Source organism: Lontra canadensis, unplaced genomic scaffold (assembly GCF_010015895.1).
Source record: "Lontra canadensis isolate GAN:19392208 unplaced genomic scaffold, GSC_riverotter_1.0 scaffold4, whole genome shotgun sequence".
NCBI classification, from domain to species: domain Eukaryota; kingdom Metazoa; phylum Chordata; class Mammalia; order Carnivora; family Mustelidae; genus Lontra; species Lontra canadensis.
This window is the reverse complement of record NW_022630998.1, coordinates 5,887,534-5,912,723: the sequence shown is the minus strand read 5'-3', so window position 1 is coordinate 5,912,723 and position 25,190 is coordinate 5,887,534. Positions and strand designations below refer to the sequence as shown.

General features: G+C 38.7%; 1 protein-coding gene and 1 long non-coding RNA gene across 4 annotated transcripts in view; both read left to right on the top strand.

Moving 5' to 3' along the window:
- The window catches only part of CAMK4 (calcium/calmodulin dependent protein kinase IV), a 230,092-nt gene extending 212,491 nt beyond the window's left edge, over positions 1–17,601 (top strand). For all 3 annotated transcript variants that reach the window (XM_032845009.1, XM_032845026.1, XM_032845017.1), the window contains 4 exons: positions 31–106; positions 4,896–5,022; positions 9,765–9,917; positions 11,316–17,601. In XM_032845009.1, coding sequence (XP_032700900.1) covers positions 31–106; positions 4,896–5,022; positions 9,765–9,917; positions 11,316–11,747 — 788 coding nt within the window. In that variant the 3' untranslated portion in view covers positions 11,748–17,601. The remainder of the gene's footprint in view (positions 1–30; positions 107–4,895; positions 5,023–9,764; positions 9,918–11,315) is intronic.
- A 157-nt stretch (positions 17,602–17,758) lies between these two features.
- On the top strand, positions 17,759–18,777 carry LOC116859604. Its single transcript, XR_004381193.1, has 2 exons — positions 17,759–17,846; positions 17,888–18,777. It is a non-coding gene; the product is annotated as an uncharacterized LOC116859604 (long non-coding RNA).
- Positions 18,778–25,190: the final 6,413 nt, after the last annotated feature.

Genomic DNA, 25,190 nt, shown 5'->3' with positions numbered 1-25,190 from the left:
GATTTAACACAATATTCATTCTTTCTGCAGCACCTGAAATTCTTAGAGGCTGCGCCTATGGACCTGAGGTGGACATGTGGTCTGTAGGAATAATCACCTACATCTTGTAAGTGAAGAAAAGCAATCTCTATGGGTACTATTTGCCTTTGCTGTAATATTTCTTAGGTACTTAGAGGCCTCATAAAAAGCAAGATTACTTTAGACTTTTGTGATTTTCTTCTCTGATTTTCCTGGGGCCAGACTGTCTGTCCACGGCTTTTCTGCGCCTCATTCTGCAGTGCAATGTATAGCAGATTTGGGGAACAATTCCCTATTTGATGTTAAGAACAAATGGGAAACTCAGGTCCATATTAAACTTGCCCTTGTTTTACTTATTTATGTCTCATCAAAATACAGTATGAATCCTTTTTTAAAGGGCAAATGGCTCTTTAATCTCCTAAGCAATTCCAGACAGGGACATTTCTTGTCAGCAGTGTTTTTAATGCAGTTTGGCTATCAGTTTTGTTTTCTGTCTCTGTTATAGGTCCTCAAGGACCTTGAGTTTAATACCCTAAACTCAGAGAAGCCTTTTCTCTGGTAAAAACCACACACACACACACACACAACCAAAACAACTAAATCTCTCATTTTCTGGTTTTCCAAACTCCATTCCTGAGCTTCCGTCTACTAATAATAAAGGGGTTTCAGGCAGTTTGCTAAGGAGATGGTAGAATTGCAGAGGAGCATGAAGGAAAGCAAGGAGTGAGGAGTGTCTGAGAAGACTGCTGAAAAGCAGCCACAGAAGCAAGATATCCATGAGTTCCAGAGTTTAATTCAAAACAAGTAGCTTTGGCTGTCATTTGGAGGACACTGCACAGTTGCCTGTTGGAACCTGTAACATTCAGATCTACAAAGAGATTTTATAGGGTATAAAAGAAAGTGTATTAATCGGGCAGGCTGCCATAACAAACTACCGCAGGCTGGGTGGCTTCAACAACAGGCTTGTATTCGTCACAGTTCCAGGGGCTGGAAGTCTGAGGTCAGGGCACCAGGAGGTCCAGTCCTGGGGAGAGCTCTCTTCCTGGCTTGCAGACATCTGCCTTCTTACTCTTTCCCCACATGGCAGAGAAAAAAAAAAATGTGAGCTCTTTGGCATCTCTTCTTTTAAGGACACTAATCCCATCATAAAGCTGGCCCCCACCTCACGACCACATCAACCTTAGTTACCTCCCAAAGGCTTCATCTCCAAATAGCATCAGGTGAGGACTTCTCATCATAGGAATTTTAGGGAGACACAATTCAGTCCATAACAGAAAGAGGTTTTGGATTTTTGTTTGTTTGTTTGTTTGTTTAATTTAATAGTGATCTTAGAAAGTGCAGTGTCTAGGTAATAAGAGCTAGAAGGAAGGTAACTAGGGTACCCTCAAACAAATTAGTAAACTCTGAGTTTACCTGGGTATATTCAGTCATCTGTAGCCAAGACAAAAAGGTTTAACAAGCAACCCCAGTAAATAGCCATCTGCTATGATGTAATGTCAAAAGATAGATTCAGTATTGAATTCCTTGTGGATCCAAAATATATATACTAAAGCTTGAAAAGCATTTGGAGAGGTAGACAACCATGTTTTTTCTTATGAAAGGGCAAAATTGTTAGGTAATATATTTGCCGTATTAAGTGCTTAATTCATTAAAATGAATTCCTAAGGCCACATCATGGAATTCCTTCAGCTTACATCTGAGATCACTTTTATTCTGGGAAGAAAATGTTGGCTCCTGAGTTAGGTAGGTGACATATCATACTTAATGACGTTAAATGAAAAATTGCACTATGCAAATAACAAATCAGATTTGCCCCTAAAATGTTATTGTGCCCAACCAGTTGCAATTTCATGCTGAAATGTGATGGGGGGTGGGGGGTGAAGCATTAAGGATGTACAAGAACTTAAAGAGATGGAGAAATGACATCACATTCACCCTGAGAACCTGAAATATGGATGAATAAAATTCCATGACATGGTCACTGACCAGGGAAAATGAAGAGAAAAAAATGTGATTGTTGGAGAAACATCTTATCATAGCCCTGAAAATAATTTTAAAAGTCTTTCAAGGTCCTGGGGCTTCTGGTGGCTCAGCTGGTTAAGCATCTGACTCTTGATCTCAGCTGAGGTCTTGATCTCTGGGTCGTGAGTTCAGGGCTTACGCTGGGCTCCACGCTGGATAGGGAGCCTACTTAAAAAAAAAAAAAAAAAAAAAGTCAAGGTCCTATCCCCTGGTTCACATAAGGTCATTAAGTTAATAGTTGTTGGTTCAAAGTCCACAGTGGTAGCTCTTCAATGAAAATGTATTATCAGCGTTGCTTACAACTAATGTCCTTTAGTGTGGCCTCACTTCTGTCAGCTCCCAGGCCCAGGGTTGTTTTCTCTAATCTGTAGTTCATTAACAACTGATGAAGTCCACCTGGCAAGGTTCACTGGGACACTTCTCCAAGATCGTGCCATTGGACCTATATATCTCCTTTATTATTATTAAAAGTTCCATACGGCTCTTTTGTGCTATGACCTTGCTATTTCTACATATGACAATAGACTGGGAATGAAAGCCATTTTGTTGTTTCTCACAGAAATTCTGACCCCTCTACCTTTTACACCTAAACCCTTGGTACCTACAGACAAAAGCAACTACTACAATGCTCAGGTCAGAATCGGAATCAGTAACATCAAAGATTCAAACTCTCTCTTTTAGCTTTCAACACCACAGTTCTGCCCAGTGGCTTAAAGTTCCCCTATTATACATTCACTCTTCAGGCCTGTATAATCCTACTATCCTCCTAAACTATCATTGTCTTTATTCAAATATTTCCATGTCTGAAGGCTTTTTGCATGGTGTATATGTGTGTGTGTTGCTCTGTATCACATTGCTTCTATTTTTGGCATTTCAGGCTGACATGATATGAACTTCTTACTTCCATCACAGTGCACACATCCACAGGCATGTTTGAGAAGTGAGAACGGCATCTGAGTACCTTCTGAACTGTCATGTTTCTTTCTAGATTTCCAGAAGGGGAAACGTAAGAGTTTCTTAAACTAAGCCTCGAACATTGGCTAATTCCTCCACGACTAACTAAGAATAAGCTATACTTTTCTAGTCTCGTGGATGGCACAGGAATGGCCAAGTAAGGCTGAGCTACCTCCTTGTCGAAGTGTGGACATGGGCTCCCTTCTATCCTTATGTGGCAGCAGGATTCTCTGTGTAGACTGCTGCAGTGGGACAGGAGGACTCACTAGTCTGAGACTCAGCACTGCTAAACCCTGATTTTTCCTGGCGGGCTCTGGAATATTTAAAAAAGACAAAGACTCTCCCAACAGGACGTTCCCTGAGCAAAGGATGTAAGAAAATGCTTCTGTCTAGAAACCCACTACATTAGAATACACTCAAACATTTCATGCTCTGCTCCAACCTGACCAGCTTGAAGGAAGAATTTGAGAGAATGGTTTTTTTTTTTTTTTCGTGTTCATTCTTTTCCCCCCGTTTTTTGTCCAGTACAACACATGCCCTGGTAGGGATTTCTTTTTTATGGTCTCCTTTTGATCCCTAGAGATTTCAGAACCTGTATGTACCTGTCTGTAAACAGTGGAGGCTTTGGTGGGCCCCGAACAGCAACTCACTTCTCCTCTCTCCCTTTAGGATGCCAGAGATGATTCTCTAGTTCTCTTCTCCCACTTTCCCCATTCATTTGTAGGCTGACACCCTACTAGAAAATGAAGGTGAACGTGGGTCTTTAAGACAGAAGTGAGGGTCTCACGTGAGGCTGCGCTGACCCTAGCTACTCATCTCTGTTGGCCGTGTGTATTCACTGTGTCAAGTTTTAAAAGACCATTTCTTGACAACAGTCTAACTTCCTGTCTTTGTTCACTCTGAAATTCAAACTGGAGTGGGATGGAAATCTAATATTTGACTCATTTCTGTGGAGGAGTTCAGTGAATAGGGCTGAATAAAAATGACTGAAAAATCTTTTCTATCTACCTCTTAATCTCTTTACCCTCAAAAACTCCTCTAATTTTTGGGTGCCTGGGTGGCTCAGTCAGTTAAGTGTCTGCTTTTGGCTCAGGTCATGACCCTGGGGTCCTGGGATGGAGCCCCAAGTCCTCAGGCTCCCTGCTCAGTGGGAGCCTGCTTCTCTCTCTCACTCTGCCCCTTCCCCTGTTCATGCTGTCTCTCTCACAAAAATCAGTCAATCAATCAATCAGTCAACCTTTTAAAATCTCAAAAAGAAAATCCTGATTCTTCCACTTCCTAATAAATTGGAACTCTAGTCAATCTGTCTTCTCAATTCCTGGTTAAAAAAATTCCACAGCAAGTCATTAGTACAGTGCCTGTAATAATGTTAGTTATTATCTTTATTATTGTTTTGTGTCATAATTATTGATGTTATTATAAACTCTTTGTAGAAATGATTTTTTTAATTTAATTTTTTTCAGTGTTCCAAGATTCATTGTTTATGCACCACACCCAGTGCTCCATGCACTACATGCTCTCCTTAATACCCACCACCTGGCTCTCCCAACCCCCAACCCCCTCCCCTCCAAAAACCTCAGTTTGTTTCTCAAAGTCCATAGTCTCTCATGGTTTGTTTCCCCCTCCAATTTCCCCCAACTCACTTCTCCTCTACTTCACCCAATGTCCTCCTTTGTAGAAATTCTTAATCAGTTTGGTATCTGTTCTTACTTCCAGAGGACATGATTGTGTATTTATACAGTCAAAAGTGATTTATAACAAGGCAGTTACATACTTGTACTATGTAGACTTGCAATCATAACAGAAAGCTTGGAAAGGGCAGTCCGGAATTTCTGCAAAAATTTGATGAAATATATTTAGACTTCTAAAGACATTTTATTCTCTATCTTTTGTCCTTCTAGACTTTGTGGATTTGAACCATTCTATGATGAGAGAGGTGATCAGTTCATGTTCAGGAGAATTCTGAATTGTGAATACTACTTTATCTCCCCCTGGTGGGATGAAGTATCTCTAAATGCCAAGGACCTGGTAAGTGAGACCAAAACAAAATGAAGTAAAATCTTCACATTCTTTTTTTTTTTTTTTTAAGATTTTATCTATTTATTTGACACAGAGATCACAAGTAGGAGAGAAGCAGGCAGAGAGAGAGGGGGAAGCAGGCTCCCCGCTGAGCCAGAGAGCCCGATGTAGGGCTCGATCCCAGGACCCTGAGATCATGACCTGAGCCGAAGGCAGAGGCCCAACCCACTGAGCCACCAGGTGCCCCTTCACATTCATTTTTAACTAGTTAATGGGCAGTGTCCTTTTTAAAATTTTCCCCTCTTAATAATTGCATTTTTAATAAAACAATGTACATAATACATTTTTCTTGTAGATAATGAAAAATAGATATGCTTAACTCGTCACTTGCTGAACTATCACAATTAAAAATTACTGCATTTTTAATTAGTGAGATTTTACCACCTAGTCAATGTAAAACCTTGCTTTTGAAGCCAGTTGTACTGGGTAAATTCAGACATAATATAGAATTCCATTTTAACATGGCTTGCCTAGATTACCTAGATTTGATTATACAAACTTACTGAAATATCCCGATAACAGCACAAGTCCCTTACACGCCTTACTGGCATCATAAACAAGTTACACTCTACTGATAATTTATTTTGTTTGTTTTTTTGTTTGTGTTATTTGGGTCCTTGCTTAAGCTAATATTGAAGTTTATTTGCATAAAGGAAAGACCTACATTCTGGGGAGATGGCCCACCTGTTCTAAAATAAAGGGTATACTAGCATGAGATGAAAGCATTAACCATCATTCATCTAGAGAAAAGCCACACAGAAATAGCTAAGAGTTGACTTTTGAACCGCAGAAGGCTAGCTCTCCAAGGGATCTTATGAGTTATCTAGTCTTTCCTTCATCTAAAGTTGAGGGTGCTGGGGGCACCTGGGTCACTCAGTCAGTTAAGGTCACTAAGTTGGCTCAGGTCATGATCTCAGGGTTCTGGGATCTAGCGCCACGTCTTCAGGCTCCCTGCTCAGCTTGTGCTATGCTCTCTCGCTCTCTCTCTTAAATAAATAAATGTTAAAAAAAAACCAAAAAACAAAAAAGCAGACTTAAGGGTGCTGAAACCCAGAGAGGTAAAATGATTGTCCAAAGTCACACAGCTTCCCAACAGAATGAATGATCCAGGTTTCTAGGATCTTTTCTTGGAAAAGATCCTAGATGTTTGGAGGGAAAAGGAGAATTCTGAATTCTACTCTTTTCCCTCCAAACATTTCCTCCTTCCCATCCATGTTCTTTCGTGGAACAAACCCCTGTAGACCATGACTTTGCAGTACAACTAGGCAGAAAGGCAATGTGTGCAATGTATGGAGACATCATCCCAACTCCCCCCTCAAATCAGGCCCCACACTCCTAAATACCTCTTGAATCCACCTACTTCCCTCCACTCCACCACCACTGCCCCCGCCAGCCCTGGCCTCTCCTGCGGGACCACAGCCACAACCTCCCCTGTGGCCTTCCTACCTCCGTGGCAAATTTAGGTACACTCTCCACACAGGATCCAGAGGAAGGGCCTAATAAATAAATCACCTCCTGTCACTCTCCTGCTTTGAGACTCTTAGGATAAAATCCAAAATCTGTAATCAGATATACACAGCACCACCTGGTCGGGTTGGGAGTCCACTGCCCTGCCCATGCCGCCCATTTCACAACACTGTCCTCTGGTGCGCTTCACTCCAGGGCACCAGACCAACCCAACCCTCATCAGGATAGCTCAGGGTGTGGACCGCTACTCTTTCCTCTGCTTTGTACTATTCTTCCCTCCTTCCTTCCTCCCTCTCCCTTCCCAACATCTCTCTCTCTCTCTCTCACACACAAACACACACACACGCTCACACACACACCCCCTCTTGCATGGGTAAGTCTTATTTACAAGCCCTAGTTGCCATGTGACATCCTCCAGGTAGCCTTGTCTGCCCACCTTCAGCAGTCCCTCCTTCCCACAACTGCTTTGTTCCTTCTGTGACATTGTTCTGTTGCCCACTAGCCTTCTCTTTAATGATGGTTGCAACTTATATTTACTTGTGGAAAGAGCTTCCCTAGCTAGATTTTAAGTTCTGGTAGAGGTCAAGGCATATGTGCCCAGATCTTAGTACCCTTTGGGCATATAGTACAGACTCAATAATTTTTTTTTTTTAATGAAACGATGAATCAGGAAGTAGACCGCGGATTTTTTAAGGTCTGACACCCCTGGATTCAAGGACCCTCTTCCTCATAACCTAAAGGTGTGACCTGGGCCTTGTTATCTATTCTCTCTGCTTTAGTTTTATTTTCTTTTTTAAGGTTTTATTTCATATATCTGACAGAGACAGCAGCACAGGGAACACAAGCAGGGGGAGTGGAAGAGGGAGAAGCAAGCTTCTCTCAGAGCAGGGAGCCTGATGCGGGGCTCGATTCCAGGATGCTGGGATCATGATCTGAGCCGAAGACAGAGGCTTAACAACTGAGCCACCCAGGCACCCCTAGTTTTCTGTTCTGGGATGATTCCAGTACCTTTCTCTAGATTGTTGGGAGACTTAGGGGCTATAATGCAGGTTAACTGACTACCACCAACTAACACCCTAACAGTTCTTTATACAGCCTGCCTTCCTTTTCTTTTCATCGCCAATAAAAACTAAATGGGTAAGAAGGTTAGCTTTGATATTCCTTCATTCAGCTAAATCCTACCTTTGGGCTAATAAGTTTGTAAAACTTAAACACTAAAGGAATCCTTGAGTACCACTGATGTGTTCTTATCAGCAGCACCCGCATCCATTCTGAAATCAGCAGGGAACAGTGCCCATGAGTGATGGGGTCAGGTTGTAAGGGGGCTGTAGGATCATGGCAAGGCTTTGGGGTTGAATCTTGGCAAGGTCACTGGGGCTCTCAGACCTTCAGCGTGTTTAACAGTTCAGTGCATTGATCTCTTCAAATGTAAAGATTAACACTGACAGATGGGAATTTGGGGGAACTTGCTGACTTTCAGTAAATTCTTTGTATTTTCAGGAGGAGGAGGATGGTAATGATGAGGATGATTAGAAAATGGGAGGGAAAGATCTCATTGTGAATTGTTGTCAAGGATTAGTTACCATTTATACGAAATTACTTGGACATGTTTCCCACAGGTGACAGCTATGACTGCAATCAGATTTTTATTTACTGCCATGCATTCATTTTCCTTAATCACCTATACCTCCCACCACCTCCTCTCAGATTTTAAGCCTAAGCAGCCTCACATCTCTGTCCTCTACAAATTCTCTCTACCCCAAACACACATTTCTTTGCAACTTTTGTAGAAAAGAAGTAAGAGGAGAACCAGATATCTGTTCTCCATTTGATTTACCGCCTGATTGCACTAGCCTGCATTCAGTTCTTCTTAGCTGAACAGAGTTAGAAAAGATCTCGGGCCTTACATTCCACGAAGCCCCCATTCGCCACGTGGGCAGATGAAGGCCAGACGGTGGACTGACCTTGGAGGCACTGCGGTCTAGCGGCCACAAAATGAGCTCTGAGGTAAGACCGATCTTAATTGGAATAGAGCTTCCACCAGTTACAAGCTATCTGGCCTCAGTTTAGGCACAAAATCTTTCTGAACTTCCTTCCATCCCTCATTTATGAATTAGAGCTACTAGTTCCAAGTTGATAAGGTTATGGGAAGAATTACCAAGTTTTTAAAGATTTTCATATGTATGTAAGAATGTATTTACAAAGGAATGAGGTGGAGAAGAGAACATATAAGAAAAAGGCCTAGGAGAATGTTCATGGGCTCTCAATTCATATGTCGGTCTTTGTCCAAAGTCACAAAAGTGGGTAAGAGATGTAACGAGGTCTTGAACATGCCTCCTAACTCTAAGCAGTTTCTGCCTCATTCCATGTCACCCTGTCTGAGCCCAGGGCCAGGGATTATTTTGTTGGTTGATCTTCCTGGCCGTTTATTATCTGCTCATTCTCAGAATGGTCCGATACGGGTTGAATTTAGTACTTTAAACAAATCATGTCCCTAAACCCCTGACAGCACTTGGCTTATTCCTTCAAAACCTTCAAGATATTAGAATGAATTTTATCATAGAATCATAGGATAAGCATAAAGACTATATTATCCCTTTGTTACTATCTAATCCCCACAGATGGGGTACCTGGGTGGCTCATTCAGTTAAGCGTCTGCCTTTGGCTCAGGTCATGATACCAGAGTCTGGGATCGAGGTCTTCATCGGCCTCGCTGCTCAGCCGGTAGCCTTCTTCTCCCTCTGCCTGCTGCTCTCTCTCTCTTTCTCTCTCTCTCTGACACATAAATAAATAAAATTAAAAAAAAGATTCCCAACAGAAAGCATGATGAATGCACGATTCCATCTCCATTGCGATCCATCCAAAGTTCTGAATTCTAAGTGGTGCTAAGTGCAGCCTAGAATTATTCAGATGCTGGCTCTCCTTCAAAGACCTTCCAGTCCACAGGCAACCAAGAACCTGTTTCTTTGACCTCCCTTGGAAGTCGCCTGCCTGCCTGGCCTCTCAGGTGGCATAAGCCACTGTCTCTCAGACCTCCTCAACCACTGCTCCCTGAAACTCTCCTCACAGTGACCACTGAAAAGCTTTTTTTTTTTTTTTTTAAATGTATAGTTAGTGGTACTGCTAGGAAAATAGAATAAAACCGAAATGCTCACAGGCTGAGAGGCAAGCCTGGGTCACCATAAGAATCTCCCTAAGAAATCTATGGTTCTTTATCATTTCAGGTCAGAAAACTAATTGTTCTGGATCCTAAGAAACGCCTGACTACCTTCCAAGCTCTCCAGCACCCATGGGTCACAGGTAAAGCTGCCAATTTTGTACACATGGATACTGCTCAAAAGAAGCTCCAAGAATTCAATGCCCGGCGCAAGCTCAAGGTAAGATAGGTTTTGTTTTGCTCTGTCTTGTTTTGTGTTTTTTCTTTGTTACTCTCTTTCTTAGCTTGAACTGTTAAAGATAATTCCACTATTCTTCATCTAATAATATTATTCATCTCCTGTTGTACGAGGGAAAATCCTGCCTTGAAATCCCAGTAATACTGGTATAAAGCCACTGACAGTCATGTTATTCTCTCGTAAGAGTTCATTGTTAATAAAGGGAAATGCGTTGTAGGTTGAGAATTAACTCATCAAATATATAATCACTGCTTCTCATGTAATTAAGACTGTACTGCTTGAACAGCATTGCTCAGGAAACTGATACTCATTTTGAAAGTTGCCTTCTTTCTAAATAAGTGGAAATTGGGAAACTTTTTAAAAAAACTGTATCTTCTAATATAAATAAATTCCCATACTTGATGAAATTAAAATACAATTGACCTTTGAACAATGCTGGGGTCAGGGGCACCAATTACTCAACACAGTTGATCTATCTATGTATTACTTTTGACTCCCCAAACACCTAATCACTAATAACCTACTGTTGATTGGGAGCCATTACCAATAGTAGTCAATTAACACATATTTTGGATGTTATATATATTATGTGCTGTGTTCTTACAATAACACCTAACTTTTTCTTAATGTTTTGGGTATTTCTAGGCTGCACACTTTGTAAGTTTTTTCAAATTGTTACAGATCTCCAAAAAATGTTTCAGTGTGTCTGTTGAAAAAAATCTGCACATAAGTAGACCCTTGCAGTTCAGACCCATGTTGTTCAAAGGGCATCCGTAATTCACATGACGTAGATATATAAGATATATCTAAAATATAATTCATATGATATATCCAAAATGTATCTTTTTATAGAATATATATGGAATATATATTAGATGGGTTTCTCTTAATAATGGTGTTTAGGACTTACTATATCTGCAGAGGATTTCAGAGAACAGATGAGAGTCAAAAATAATATTCTATTTAGCCATCACTTACAGGCTGATAAAGACTAAATAAACCTTAAAAATTGTGTGATCAAACTGCTTTGAAATACCTTGGATTAAATAACCTTGGCGTAACCCAGGACTTCTTAAACAAACTTGACTGTGGAATTCTTTTGTTGTGTAATACTAGTGTTCCATGAAAACACTTTGGGAAACAAAGTCCAAAATATTTGAAAACAAGTGTAAGCTTTCACTTGTCCAGATGATTAGTAGGCCTGAAATTAAAAAGATTTTGCTGTTCATTCTTCAGAGGAGTTTTCATTCAACCATCTTGGAATATATTTTGAAAATATAAAACAGATAAAACAAGCTCCCTAAATGCAAAGGTGAGATTGAGCTCTGATTCAAGATTTTAAGTGGAAGTAACACCTGACACTTTTCTGTTTCCCATCAGGCAGCAGTGAAGGCCGTAGTGGCCTCTTCCCGGCTGGGAAGCGCCAGCAGCAGCCACAGCAGCATCCAAGAGAGCCAGAAGGCTAGCCAAGCATCATCTCTGACCCAGGATGGCAGTGAAGATGTTAAAGCTATTTTGGAAGGAGAGGAAGTTCAAGGAGGTGGGGCCCAAGTGGCAGCTGAGGGGGCAGAGGCTGAGCTGATGAAGGTACAGGCCATAGGGGAAGTAAAAGATGCTGATAGAAATGCTACCAACATGGTGCCCAAGGCACTAAAGGATAGGATAAAGGTGGCTGACCTGGAAATAGAGGAGGGCCTAGCAGAGGAGAAGCTGAAGACCATGGAGGAAGCAGCAGCCCCCAAAGAGGGGCAAGAAAACCCAGCTCTGGGATTTGGAGCTCAGCAAAATGATGTGATCCTGCCAGAGTACTGATCTGGTTTCTTCTCAATCTAGAAGTCAAATTCTGGCATCTTATGCATTTTGTCCTTCAGCAAGGAAGGTGTGGAAGCATGATATGCACTATAGTGATTCTGTTTTTTGAGGTGCAAAAAAAAATACATATCTATCAGTTGGTAATCCTAAACTCATGCATGTGACTGCTTTATGAAAAAATAGTGTCTTCTATGGTATGCAACGGATACCCAATGCCAAGGAGTTAAATTTGAAATCACAAGTAAACACAACATAACATTTAAAAACATACATGTTCAGGGACCAGTAGCACACATTGAAGTAACTAGTAAATTGTTATTGCTTTGAAAACCTAGTCATCATTTATCCTTTGGATTTCTTCATAAAGCAGTAATTCCTTTCGACTCTCGCTTCACTAATATTAGGTAGTGCTCTAAGATGCGTCCCATTGCATTCACGACATCATACTTTTCAGATGTGTTCAGACTATCCAATGTGTTCAAACTGTTTACAAGGAGATGGTTACAGGCTACAGTTTCATGATACGTACAAAAAAAATCCCACTTACAATGGTAAGAGATTGAAGCATACTTAAGGGTCATGAAACAGAATGCACTTAGAGCTTATGTAGAGAATGCTTTCTTATTTTGTCCTTATTTATACATACTATATTATGAATAACCAAAAATGTCCTATCACAAATTCCTGCCATTTTACAATCCTGGAGAAGGTATTTTACAAACTCCTGCTGAGGAATGTATTCCTTCCTTCCACTGCTAATGGCAGTTTCTTTCTCATGGAGAACACTTAAGGTGGGCTATGGAAATTGAGGGAAGAAGAGGGGCTAAGACCTGAACTTACACTCACAAAGGTTGACTGCTTGTCATTTTGATAAAATTGGATTTACTCATGAGTTTGTACAACTTTAAAGACAGTGACAGTTTTATGGATAAACTCTACAATTACCAAGTTTCAAATATTCAGAAAAATCTACCCCACAGGCTGGTGTCCAATGTCTGAATAGAGTGAGAATAATATTCCATTATAAGTTCATTCAATATAGACTTAACTAGATTAAGGAAACTTTTGTTTGTGAAATTCCTTTTTTCCTTCAGTTGATAGTTACCTTATGAACTATTGCTTATGAACTAAAGATATTTCTGAAAATCTGTTTTCTCTTTTTTTCATACTTGGAATAGTATTGCCCAAATTTTACCATGTAATTTTTAGTTTCCATGCCAAGAAATTTAGGACAGTGCAGCATTTTATTTACCTTAAAAAACGAAAAGAAAGCACTGATTTCAAATCAGACTCATGAGAAACTGTAATTATTAGACCTAATAATAGAATTATTAGACCTAATAATTCACCATGATTTTTTTCAAAGTATTTTTCTTTGATTTTCATATGAACACTTTTCCCCCATAGAAATCACACTTAAATTCCAAGGACTTCTATTTCTAGCTTGAGTTGAAGTGAACATTTTTATCGATTTATGCATCACAATTTTAAGTTTCCTCAGTTTTAAAAAAGGAATATTCTCAAAGACCAAAATGATGGACAGTAAAAATGACTGTCACAGAAAAATCCTTATCAAAAAAAGATCTTATATTATTTTGGCTCTTCCTCAAAACTGTGAAATTGGAAAACGAAATTAAATCTCCGGTTCCTGGGGGCTACTGGACCTTGGGAGACATTCTGCTTTCCAAGTGCAAAACTTCCTTCTTGAAAGGAGAAAAGGTAGGACTTCTCATCGTCCCTCATTTAGGGGCCTGGCAGTTGACCAACATGGACAAAGGAAAAAAGCCCTTAAGGGCACATCATCTGGATTCAGAAGAACATTTTTTGTTTGGATTTATTTTTATTAGCTAGTAGAGAGTACTTATCCTCTTCCTCATTTCTCTCCTTCCCTCTTTATCCTCTCTCGGAATTTCCATGTTAGTAATTGTAAAGGGCTCACTATTTTTAATCTTTAAGAATGCCTTTTTCACTAAGCATTAACATTTCCATGTAAGATCAGTTGCCTGGTATACTTTTCCTAATGAGACTTAACAGGCATACAGGGTAAGTGTCCCATATATTGGCAAAGGAAAGAAGAGAGGGAAATGGATCTTCTTAGAAGTGGTAATTAGTTGGAAGATCAGTACATACTGCCCCTCCTGGCCCCCTGTTCCAAGGGAGGGCAGTTGTTCTGTCATTCCATCGCTCAGGCCTGACTGTGCCTCTGGGCCTCGTGTAGCAGGAGCCATGAAGAAAGACAATCTTGAATTATGTTCCCATTAAAAATAAGTCTAACTGGAATCCCAGTGGTTTTTTTTCAAACTTTAAGAGCTCATTTGTCCCACAAATGCATAAATAAGGTAGAAATTAGAATAATATGATTGTAGAAGTTATCTAGAACAAGTACTGTTATTCCAATGTATAATCAATATGAAAACTCAATGAGATATTTTGAATTTTGAATTTTTATACTAAGTTTTCAAAATCAGGAGTACATGTTATACCTTTAGTACATCAAGTGCTCAATAGCCACATGTGACTAGTGGCTAATGTATTGGAACAAAACTGTTCTATAGTACTTCTTAAGCAAGATGACACATGGATTGCCAATGCTTGGATTTGAGCTGCCTCAGTTTCAACTGAGTTGGTAGGAGGCCAAAAAGAAAATGGTTCAGAAGTATCATAGACTGAAATAAGTAAAAACTCTTGGCCACATCTGCTTAATCATGTGCTTCAAAGGGTTGTTTCCCAACACGACTTTTAGAAAACAGTACTTTCCTGGGCATTGCAAAATTGTCTGTTGGCTACAATCCCTCGAGTCCTCCTTTGGGCCCTGGAATCTTGACCACCGTCTAGAGTCTCCTGAGTACTGCCATAAAGTCAATAGTATTCTTATGTATGAAAATTTACTGTGAGCAATCCATGGGCCCCCGTTCAGGAGGGACGGCACAAAAAATGTTAATAGGATTTGTAGGGCTGGACTAAGCTGGGCATCATTTTCTAACAGGCAATCTTTCTACAAATCTACTGAAACATACCAAATTTGCATGATAAAGATTATATGATGATGAGGAGGATGATATCCCAGTAACTCCCAAAATGGGAATGATCACCGGCTGGCATTTTTTAGATTTCCTTAGAACGATTTAATCAACACTGCCATTATACATGGATTCAAAAGACTTAGAATTTTCTTACATACTGCTATTTTAGAATAATCCTCAAGGTTCTATAGCCATTTTTAGTGGCAAACTTAAAAAAGAAAGGAATAGCTTGCCTTTTACTGTGACCTCAATTACATAGTATTTTAAACACATTTTGTAATTTAGAACGTCTAGCAATCCTTATTTCCAGTTTTACATGCAAGGTAACTGCTGGTGGGTTGCCTACAGACCGAAGATTGAAAGAGAGCCATTTTGTTTCATAATTCAGTTTTTATTCCACAGAAGCATCTGGTTGCATTTCAAATTGGAAAACAGAAGTAAATGCCAGAAAAGGCAAAGAATAAAATTAGTAAACCATTTATTCGGTTTTAGGATTGTTCTTGCAAAGTAAATGAAAAAAGGAAAAAAGTCAACGAAGTGAATCAGCACTCGGTTTTTCTGGATGAAGGTTGACGCCACATAAAACTGAAATATAATGAGCAGAGTCATTTACATAACTACAATGCCATTATGTAATTTACTTGTCATTGCAGAGTATTCAGTCTGGTTATGTAGGTCTACTTTAGATGGTGCAAAGTTTCCAGACATTTGCCTACATAATAGGCAATGTAATATCCTTGCAATTACTGTCTATTAGGTCATATTCCAATTTCCTTAATGTTCATCATGGATATGTTCCTGATTAGGGTCATTGTTATCATCTGAGCATTTACTGGTTAAATACTGCTTAATGGCTAGACTCTCTGTATGTCATCGGTGTTTTTAGAAACATTTATGTGCATGCAAACACAATGGCATTATAATATTCATAACCATATGATAAGCAGAAATGTACCCAATAACTTTCTATACATTTTTTTCAAAGTCCTTTTCTTCCCCTGGCACAACTCAGGGTGAGATTCTGGCTCCTTGAATAAGGGAAAAAAAGACCACTGGAGAGATACCAGCTACCCACCATGGTTACCAAGTTCAGCATTTTCTCTTTCTACATTCTCATCTACTAAGGGCCAGTTTTTGTCGTTATTACTCCTTTCAGATATCACCTGAGTTCAGATAATACAATCTCAGCTCACAAAGCCCAACCATTTATATACTTACCTTGGAGAGCAATAACAAACTTGACTAATTTATGTTGGTTTGTTTAAAATTCCGATTTTCATAAATGCTTGTGATATACTCTAGAGGATTTGATTGCATGATTTTAACATCCTTCAAGACTCAGCCTTTTCCCTATCACCTGGCCCAGAGGTCCACCTAGAGCAAGATGGAAGCCTTGAATGAGAGCGGACCATCTGACTCCTTTGCAGGAATCAGACATTACTCAGAAGACTCCAGGTGTCCGACCTGGTGGAGTTTAAATGAGCCAAAAATGGAAAGAAAGCTCTTCCCATGCCCTGACTGAAAGTGATGCTATTTGAATATTGGTATATTGCCATTATTCAGTAATGAGAAAATGGGACTCCACCAGTCAGCTACCCTTTCCCATATCTTGGTTTGCTACCGCTTGTCCCAAATCAATGTTTTGCTCCATCCTTCTGGCTGTCAGGCTGCTCTCTCAGCTTGTGATATCTTCTAAAACCCGGAAGGAAGATCCCAGACTTGCTGGAGAAATGCAGGGCCCTTGGTGGCCCAGAATTTAGTCTGAAACTCTGAACAGCAACGCTAAGGCTACACAATCATGCTTGTTCTTAATAGTTGTTTTCAGCACATTTTGAAGATTGACCTGGAAAATCCATTGGTATGGAATGTTTATATCTGTGTAATCTTTCCTATGACCCATTGTTAAAAATGACAGCTATTTAATCTTCAGTCAGTTAAAAATAGTATTTCTTTTCCATTTAGGAGATTATTTGGGGGCACTCAAATACGATGGGCTTCACATTAGAATTTTTGAAAGCTGTTTTTTCCCTAAGTGTTCTCACTCTGACAACAATTTGTGGATAAAAATTTACTAGCTTGGTCCTTTCTTTGTCCTTTCTTTGAACCATGTATAGTAGTTCATCTGGTTTGTAAAAGATAAAAATATGACTATAAATTGAAAACTGTCATAACTGCCTCCTGTTAACCTGACCTGTTTTATTGCCTATCATGTAGCAACTCATAGTAACATAGAGTACAAATAGCATATTCATGAGTTATGATTTTGTTTACTTTTTATAATCAAGGTTATTACTTGAGTTACAAGTTCTCAAGGTGTTTCTATTCATACACCCTTAGTCTCAGTATTATTTCATATTTCTCAGTCCTCCCAAAGCCAAAAAAATTATCTAACATGTCCATTTATTAATTAGGTAGGCCCACACAACATAATAGTAGTATTGTATTCTGTATCTGATAGATACTGCTCTATTTCCCTTGAAATTTTAAAATTTCTTGTGAGTTCACTGATAGGGAACAGCAGACAGGGGTTTAAGTAATTCCTTATGCCCAGTGAACTAAGCATATCAAGGAGAAGGTATTATTAGTATACATGAGTTAGAAGCGACTGTTTATACTTTCTTATTTGATTATCAATCATTCTTTTATCTATGGTTTTTACGAAATACGCATAAAACTTATATGTACATTTTTAAAAAAGCAATTTCCACATCATTACCCAAGGAAATAACTTTAAATCTCCAAAGAACAATTTTTAGGAATCAGGCAAACTATGCTTCACAGACCAAATCCACCAGAGGCCTGTTTTTATAAATAAAGTTTTTATTAGAACACGACAGTGCTCATTTATTTATATATTGTCTGTTGTTTTCACACCACTAAGACAGAGCTGAGAAGTTTTAAGAGAAACTGAACCGGATTGCCCAGCAAAGCCTAAATTGTTTCTTTCTCTACAAGAAAACAAAACAAAACAAAACAAAACATTAAACAATAACAACAAAAAAAACAACCTGATGACCCTGGTCTTTCATAGCACCCAATGCTTTTTTGCTGACATCTAGGAATATTGATTCCCATGGTTTCCTCTACTAAGCTTAAGGTTCTTATTTCCAGAGGAAGCAGGAGAGCTTTGTTTCTGTAGCAGATGGCCTCACAGCAATAATTGTGCTGTATGTACAACATAACAATGAAATATCCCTACAGAACTAAAAATTCCAAATTGCATCATTCCTGAAAAAAGAAATTTAGAGTATGAAATGACCTGGTTAAGAAAGAGGAGAAATTAAAAAGATTTCTAGCATTTTGAGCATGTTTTAGAAATTTGATCACTATATTTAAAATCATGAAAATGATTTCTTATACTGATACTTGCTCACATTTAAGTCAATCTTCAGCTGTTACTTCAGTAAAGGAAGAAATAAGAGTGCCCTTTGGTTCTGAATCCTTCAGAATGTTCTTAAGTAATTTTATATCTGCTGGATTTTCATTTAATCATTTTTAGGAAATAATATGCTTTATTATTATGTAGCTTTCTATGCGTATGGCAGGCTCATCAATAGCCCAGGGGGAGGCAGACAGCCAATTCTTTTATGTAAGGAAGCTACTTTCCAATCCCCAATCTCAGTGATCTGGGAGATACTTCATTTCTTTGAAAAGAGAGGGCCTTGAATAAATGCTTGCTTTTACTTTTCTCACATACTCAGAAATCCAAGAAGGGCGCTTCTCTTAATCTATTTGTGTCACAGAGAAATGATTCATTCCACAATAAACTGCCTTAAGGGAAGCAGATAACCCAAATATTGAGAAATGTAGGCATCCATGACCTTTGTTGACTTTGAACATCTGTAGCCAAAAGGTTACAAATGAGGTCTTGCATAGAAAACCTATTATCAGCTTATTATTAGGAACATCTAAGATAATGTCATGACTAACTAAACAATATGCTGTTTTCTTTAAACTGTTGCAATAATTAATAGGATGTATCATCAGGATACACTATAGAACTCAGGGTAAAAAGGAGATGAATTTTCTGCTCCTTCTTCACAGTTCCTGTATATAAGGAGACTTCACTGGAATGGGAAAGGGAAGAGATAAAAAGATGAGGACCATGCTCCCACCTGCCTATTTTTATAAATGATCAGTCAGACCTTGAAGACAATTGTTCAGACTTAAATTTACATTTCTACATTTCTCTCAATAATTGGGTCACCTGCTTCCCTTAGATATGAATAAAGTCAATAGCTAAGTTTCCTCTCAGAACCAGACACTAAACAGTAGTACTAGTTTAGGGGATATTAGGCCTACCTCACAAGCACATTTTAAGGAAATTATGTGCCAATTTTGAAGCTTTCCAGTATGTCCCAGGCACCCATTTTCTCAGTAAATTTTCACTGAGAAACATTTATGTATGATGAAGTAGTTCAGAGATGAGCCCAGTGCTCCCCTCTAGGAGTGAGCTTTGTAGTTGGAAGAGAAAAAATACAGGTGTACATACGTAACCTGTGTTAAATCTAAGCAGGCAGTAAGTCCTCTAGGGATGCAAAGAAGGAGAAACTCCCTTCTGCCTGTAATGATGCTCTAGGAAAGCTTCATGGGAACACAGGCTGGATTTGAAGGCTGGGGAGAATCTTTGCAGAGAGGGAAGAGAAATCTACAGAGTGGAGAAATGCCAGGCCCAGTGGTGAAGGAACAGCACCTGTGTGAAAGACTAAACTCTGCAGGGAAATGTTCCTAAGTCTGCAGGAAAGTCTTGGAACTTGTACAAAGTTTAAATTAGACCTCCTTTCTTAGTCTGGGTAGATAAGTGTGCAGCATTTCCTCAGAGCATCCAGCCCTCTGTGATGATCTATATGGAGATGGGTTAATTTGGTGCATTCCTAAGTAGAATAAAAAAATCACCCAACACATCCAAGACAGTTTTTCAAGTCACCCATTGAAGCAAAGCCTCTGTCACTAAAAACAATAGCACACAATGAGTGATTTCTGAGTAAGCTTTGCAAAACCCCAATATCTGAAGAACGCCCTGGGACTCTAGAACATCACCTAACCACCTGCTGAAGTTTTCCCAGTAGAAGCCCACGTCACGGTTCCTTCTGTCATAGTTATTTTCACCTTTAAGTTATCAGACCTGAAAGGGCGATCCCCACTGGGATAGAATCACACTTGAAAGTTTAGACTTCAAGATGACTTGTAATAAAAAGTTAAGTCTCCGGCAACAAAATGTGTAATTTTCACAACTGCTTTCCCCAAACATCAAGCTGGCCCTGTCAAGGCCTCTCTCTTACCTCCCCCTCCCTTTTGTCTCTTGACACACCCTTCTGTAAATTCCTTTTTACATCACTCACTGCAGGCAGTATTTGACTTCCATCTTCAAGAAACTTATTTTTAAAAAATATTTACTAACAAGTCAGATTACACCTTATATATCCTTTTAGTAGTCTTGCCACTTTGTCTCAGATATTGTCTATGATTAGTGAATGGCTGCATGACTCCTCAGGGCCCAATGAAACAACAAAGGTTGGGACAAAGAAGGGACAAAGGTTGACTATGATCCCAGGGATGGAAAAGAAGCAAAGACAGATACTGTCTTAAGAGAGATGAAGAGAAGCTAAGAGCTACTGTGAGTGCATGGAAAACCCAAGTTAGCAGGCATTGAGAAAGGAATACTTCTTACCGGGGTTTTTCGGGCTTGTGAAATGATCTGGTATGTCTTTTCTCCTCTGACCTAGAGGAAAAATTTGTACTTGTGGGTTGTTGAAAGTTTCCTGGCCTAACAGGACATAAGCTCAGAGCAGCACAGAGGAGGATTCGATTGACGGAGTACTGTTAAATACAGGGAACCTCCACATGCAGTAGTTTGGACTGCCAGTCATTAGCTAGAAACAAGTGCATGTAGGATTGGGGGACAAAGATAAAGTATAAATATTTCAGTTTACTCAGCCAAGGTCACAGGCCACCTTCCCAATGTCTGACTGAAAAGTACTGAAAAAGGAGCTGTGAACATTTCATTTCTAAAATCTGTCAAAATGGTGCTATTGACTCCTTCATACAGAGATCTATTATAATATTTTTTAGATAACCATGTAAGCTGACCTAGGCCATAATGTAAATACAGAAAATGTTTGTAGAGAATTCATCAAAATCATGCCTGTTTACTTTTGATTGAGCTTCCCTATTCTTCAGTGGCAGTGACTGACTGTGAGTCCCTGCTCCCCACAGATGGGACACAGAGTCCTTGGCGCTCTCAGCTGCCCAAAGCCTGGGGCAGATGACAGAGCCGTAGACAACTGCTTCTTCTTGGACTCAGGTTGGATAACCTGATTAAATGACTAAACATGCTCATTTTTTTGGTGTTTCCTAGGAACATGAAAGAAAAATATGTGACATGTGGCAGGGCCAATGTTACTTTGTGTTAAGTTCACCCAGCTATGTCAGAGCATGCCAAAAGAAGCATATACCTTCCTACTGCGAACTCTGTAAAGCAATTTGCATGTACGGTATGATAATAAATCATGTAAGAGCCCACCAAAACTTGCATTCTGTCATTTGAAGCATTACTGAAATTTGAGAGTGACACGACGGACATTTTCTGTACCTGTGAAATAGAGAGTTGAATTATTTTCCCATTCTCTGAGATAAAATTACACTTTGAATTTCACAGCATCTTTAAACACTATATGGTGATGTCATGAAAGTCATAAAATTATTATAATTAAAAGGGGACCTTATTCATTATTTAATCCAACAAGCTCATTTTTATTAAAGAGAAGTGAGATCCAGGGAGGTAATGACTTATCGGAGGTCATAGTTCGTGGCGAGAAGAAAACAGATCTGGGTTGCCCATCTCCTAGCCTAGTGCTCTCACTGCTGGAAAATCAGTTCACTGGATAAAAGTTAAATGCAGCACTTCATAGAAAAACAGATTTTCCTTTATAAAAATTTGAAATTATAGAAAAGTACAGTCACCATAACACCTTCCAAAGGCAAGCACTGTTGTTTTTCCTCTAGCATTAGTTTACTTTTTTCTTACAGACTTGTAATCGTATTATAAATTTTTTGTACCAATGTATCCCTATAGCACAACCATCTCTATATAATCTTCACAAACATTTATTATATTTGCATAATGATTCAGTCTCAATGCTTTTTCTTTTCTCAGTAATAGTACATAAAGCCTTTTCTGTGTTGGGAAAATCTATCCTAAGGAAATAATCCTGATGTGGAGTTGCTAGTTGCTGGACCAAAAGGTATTTAATGGTCACTTCATGATGCTTACAAACCCACAGGACCTGAGAATGAGAGGCAAAAAAGTGCACGTTCACTCTGAAGAAGCTGATTGCATGAGTTGTAAAAAGAGCTGCAAGTCTTGAGCGTGGCCCTTCAATCAATCGTTTGTATGAAACATCTGAGGGGAAAAGGCTTCCTCTCCAAACTGTAGCTTGCTATTACCATTAGGTCCAAAATCCTTGCTTTGTTGAGAAGACACACTTACTCTAAACAGTGATTTCTCAACTGAGGGAAATGCTAGAGAAAAAAAGAAAGAAAGAAAAAACCCTCTCCCATCTGCGAGTCCATTTTTCATTATATAAACATATTTTTATTTCAACCTTGTTTTTGTACAATCTCTGGACTTTAATAAAAAACCAGCTGCTTTTTTATGTAAGGGATGTCACAAAAGCAAAATATAAGTTGGAAGGTAAAGTTTCTGGAAAAGAACACTATCCAAATAAGGAATAAAAAGCCTTATTTAGTACTTTCACGCTACGCTTCCAACATTTTTACAGCAGAACAGTTCAGCCCCTTAATTACCTGCACAGCTGATAACACAGATCGCATGGCTCTACCCTCCACCTCCTGGGACACATTGGCAGTTCCTGTTTTCTGACAATTTTCTGTCATCTCATAGCTACAGAAGGCTTCATCCGTAGTAGATCTTTTGCTCCAGAGGAATAAAGTTAACATTTTCTATTATTATCTGTAATATAACAATATTATATAATCTGAAAATATTATGGGGTAATAGAAACGAAGGTCATGCATGTTGACCGTCATGTGACTCCAGCCATTAATTAACCATGTAGAGAAGAAGCTCCATTGCTTCTAAGGACAGGTATGTAGTGTCTGCCATGAACAAGAGGTCCAATAAATTTTTCATGAAGCAAGTGACTACTTTGCTATTTTCATTTCTATTTTGGTAGTCTATCAGTCTCCTATTGACATCTGAAGGAGGCTTACACCTGCTCTCCAGAGATGATCCACTAAAAGATGCTATGGTTGGCTATCCAAAGAATCATTCATCACCATCCCTCTCTTCAAGGGGCTGGAAATCCTTCTGCTTGACTCCCCAACCACCCCTTCAGCAAGGGGTGGTGGTCATGTGGCAGAGACTACTGGAAAGGAAAGCTAGTGAAGGTTCCTGGCAAAGTTTTTGCTTTCCGAATGGGTGGTGCCAAGCCTTCCCCTGCTTCTTAACTTGAATGCGCATATAAGTTCCAGGGGTAGTCAATCATCTTATCATTATGAGAGAAAGAGAACTGTAGAATCCCTGGCCCTGACATCTTTGAGCTGATAAACACCAAATTACCTATATCCAGATCCATTATTAAATGAGAAAAATAACTCGTTTGTTTAAACCATTGAATAATCATATTTTCTACTGCATCCTGCCCACAGCATCATGATTACTTCCTGATAACACAGATCGAGGCTCTTTGTGTCATCACTTCCAGCTTTCTTCAACTTCAAATGAAATGATCACAATTTTTCATCAAGTTAACACAATTATTTAAATATATGTACAATAAACCCTGTGTATATGTTACTATAAGGGAAGGACACCTTTGTCATCCTGGCTGTACAATAGCAAACGAAAATTTGGCAGTATTTGGGCTAATATTCTATGAGACTCTGGTGAGGGATTAGCATATGAATTATTAATCCTTATTTTCCAGTTTATATTTTTCTTTTATAAGAATATAAGGAGTTACATTACATATTTTAAGTTCACATGTGAGAAACTATTTTTCAATACTGAAAGTTAAAGCAACTTAGACTGTATCAGTGATATAAGAGTGTCCAGTAATTTATTCTGATATTTTTCATACCAACTTAAAAATAAATACACAGCTTATTTATATTAAAACATGCTTTTAGTTTATTAAAGGTTTTACATACTGGCTCATAAAAGAATTATAAACTTCTTAAAAAATAAAATTTATACATAGTATAGCTTTTATTGAATTATATGAGATGAACATTTATTTATACATGTAAAATCTTTGGAAACAACAAAATAATGAAGAAACTAAAATTACAACTTCCTGTGTTTCTTGTATGCTCAGATCCCACCTTCTAGAAGCTGTTAAGTAAGAAAGGCAAGGGAGATATACCAGACAAGTGATTATCCGACACACATTCTGATGGAAACCTGGTAAAGTCAGCTAACTCCTCTGGGTTTCAAAATTTATCCATAAGGTGGAGAGAGCTACAGGATCCATGTAAGTAAAAGGATCTGGATTTTAACCACTGATTCTAAGGGGGCCAGTGTGCTCTTGAGTCAACAGGTAAAGCTCTTATCTATATCAAAAGAAATGATTCATATCCAAAAGTTTGACAAACAATTAAGGGCTTAAATTGTGTAATGTTTTCCTATCTTCCCCAGAGGCAACCTCAATTACAGAATTTTTAGTTTGAAATGTGAAATTAATTCAACGTGAGTGCTGATAATATGCCCTTCAGTTAGTAAAGAAAGGTGGAGGAGAAAAAGAAAGAAAAGTATTTTTACTGGGAGATAATTTTACATGTAGAAATCTACAATTTCAAATACATTCAACCTCAATGAACAGTAAAAAGAAGATACTCTAGCAGTTCATATTATACATCACTGCAGACACTAAGTTCCCACAATTATTTTTGCTAAGTATTGCACTAAACTTCAAGGGATAATCAAGAGTTATCAATACAAACTAAAACTTCACGCAAAATATCACACGATAAATCACGATTTTTTTTGTATGAAACTAATGTCCTTAAAAAAATAGGTAATGTGTACTGAAAACAGTACTATGCCAATATTTCCCACATAAATAGGTTTCTAATGCAAACTAGCTATAAGCTAGAGAAAATAAACAACCACCCAACAAGGCAGACTGTATTTTTTTTGTTTCATTCATTGCCTTATGAAAAGGGTTAATTATCTTTAAAGGAAAAGGCTTTTTTGGCTATAATTTTTATTTTATTAAGTTATTAATTGACTTATTTCTAACATTCAAAAGTCCCCATTTAGCAAGCACTGAAGGCTCCAGACCAGAAAACATTTTGTGTTTAAAAGTGTAATTCCATGAAATTCATTACTTCATACTGTAAAAAGATAAATTAGTACATACACTACAGGTCTGTGCTATTCAGTGCAGACCAGTGGCCT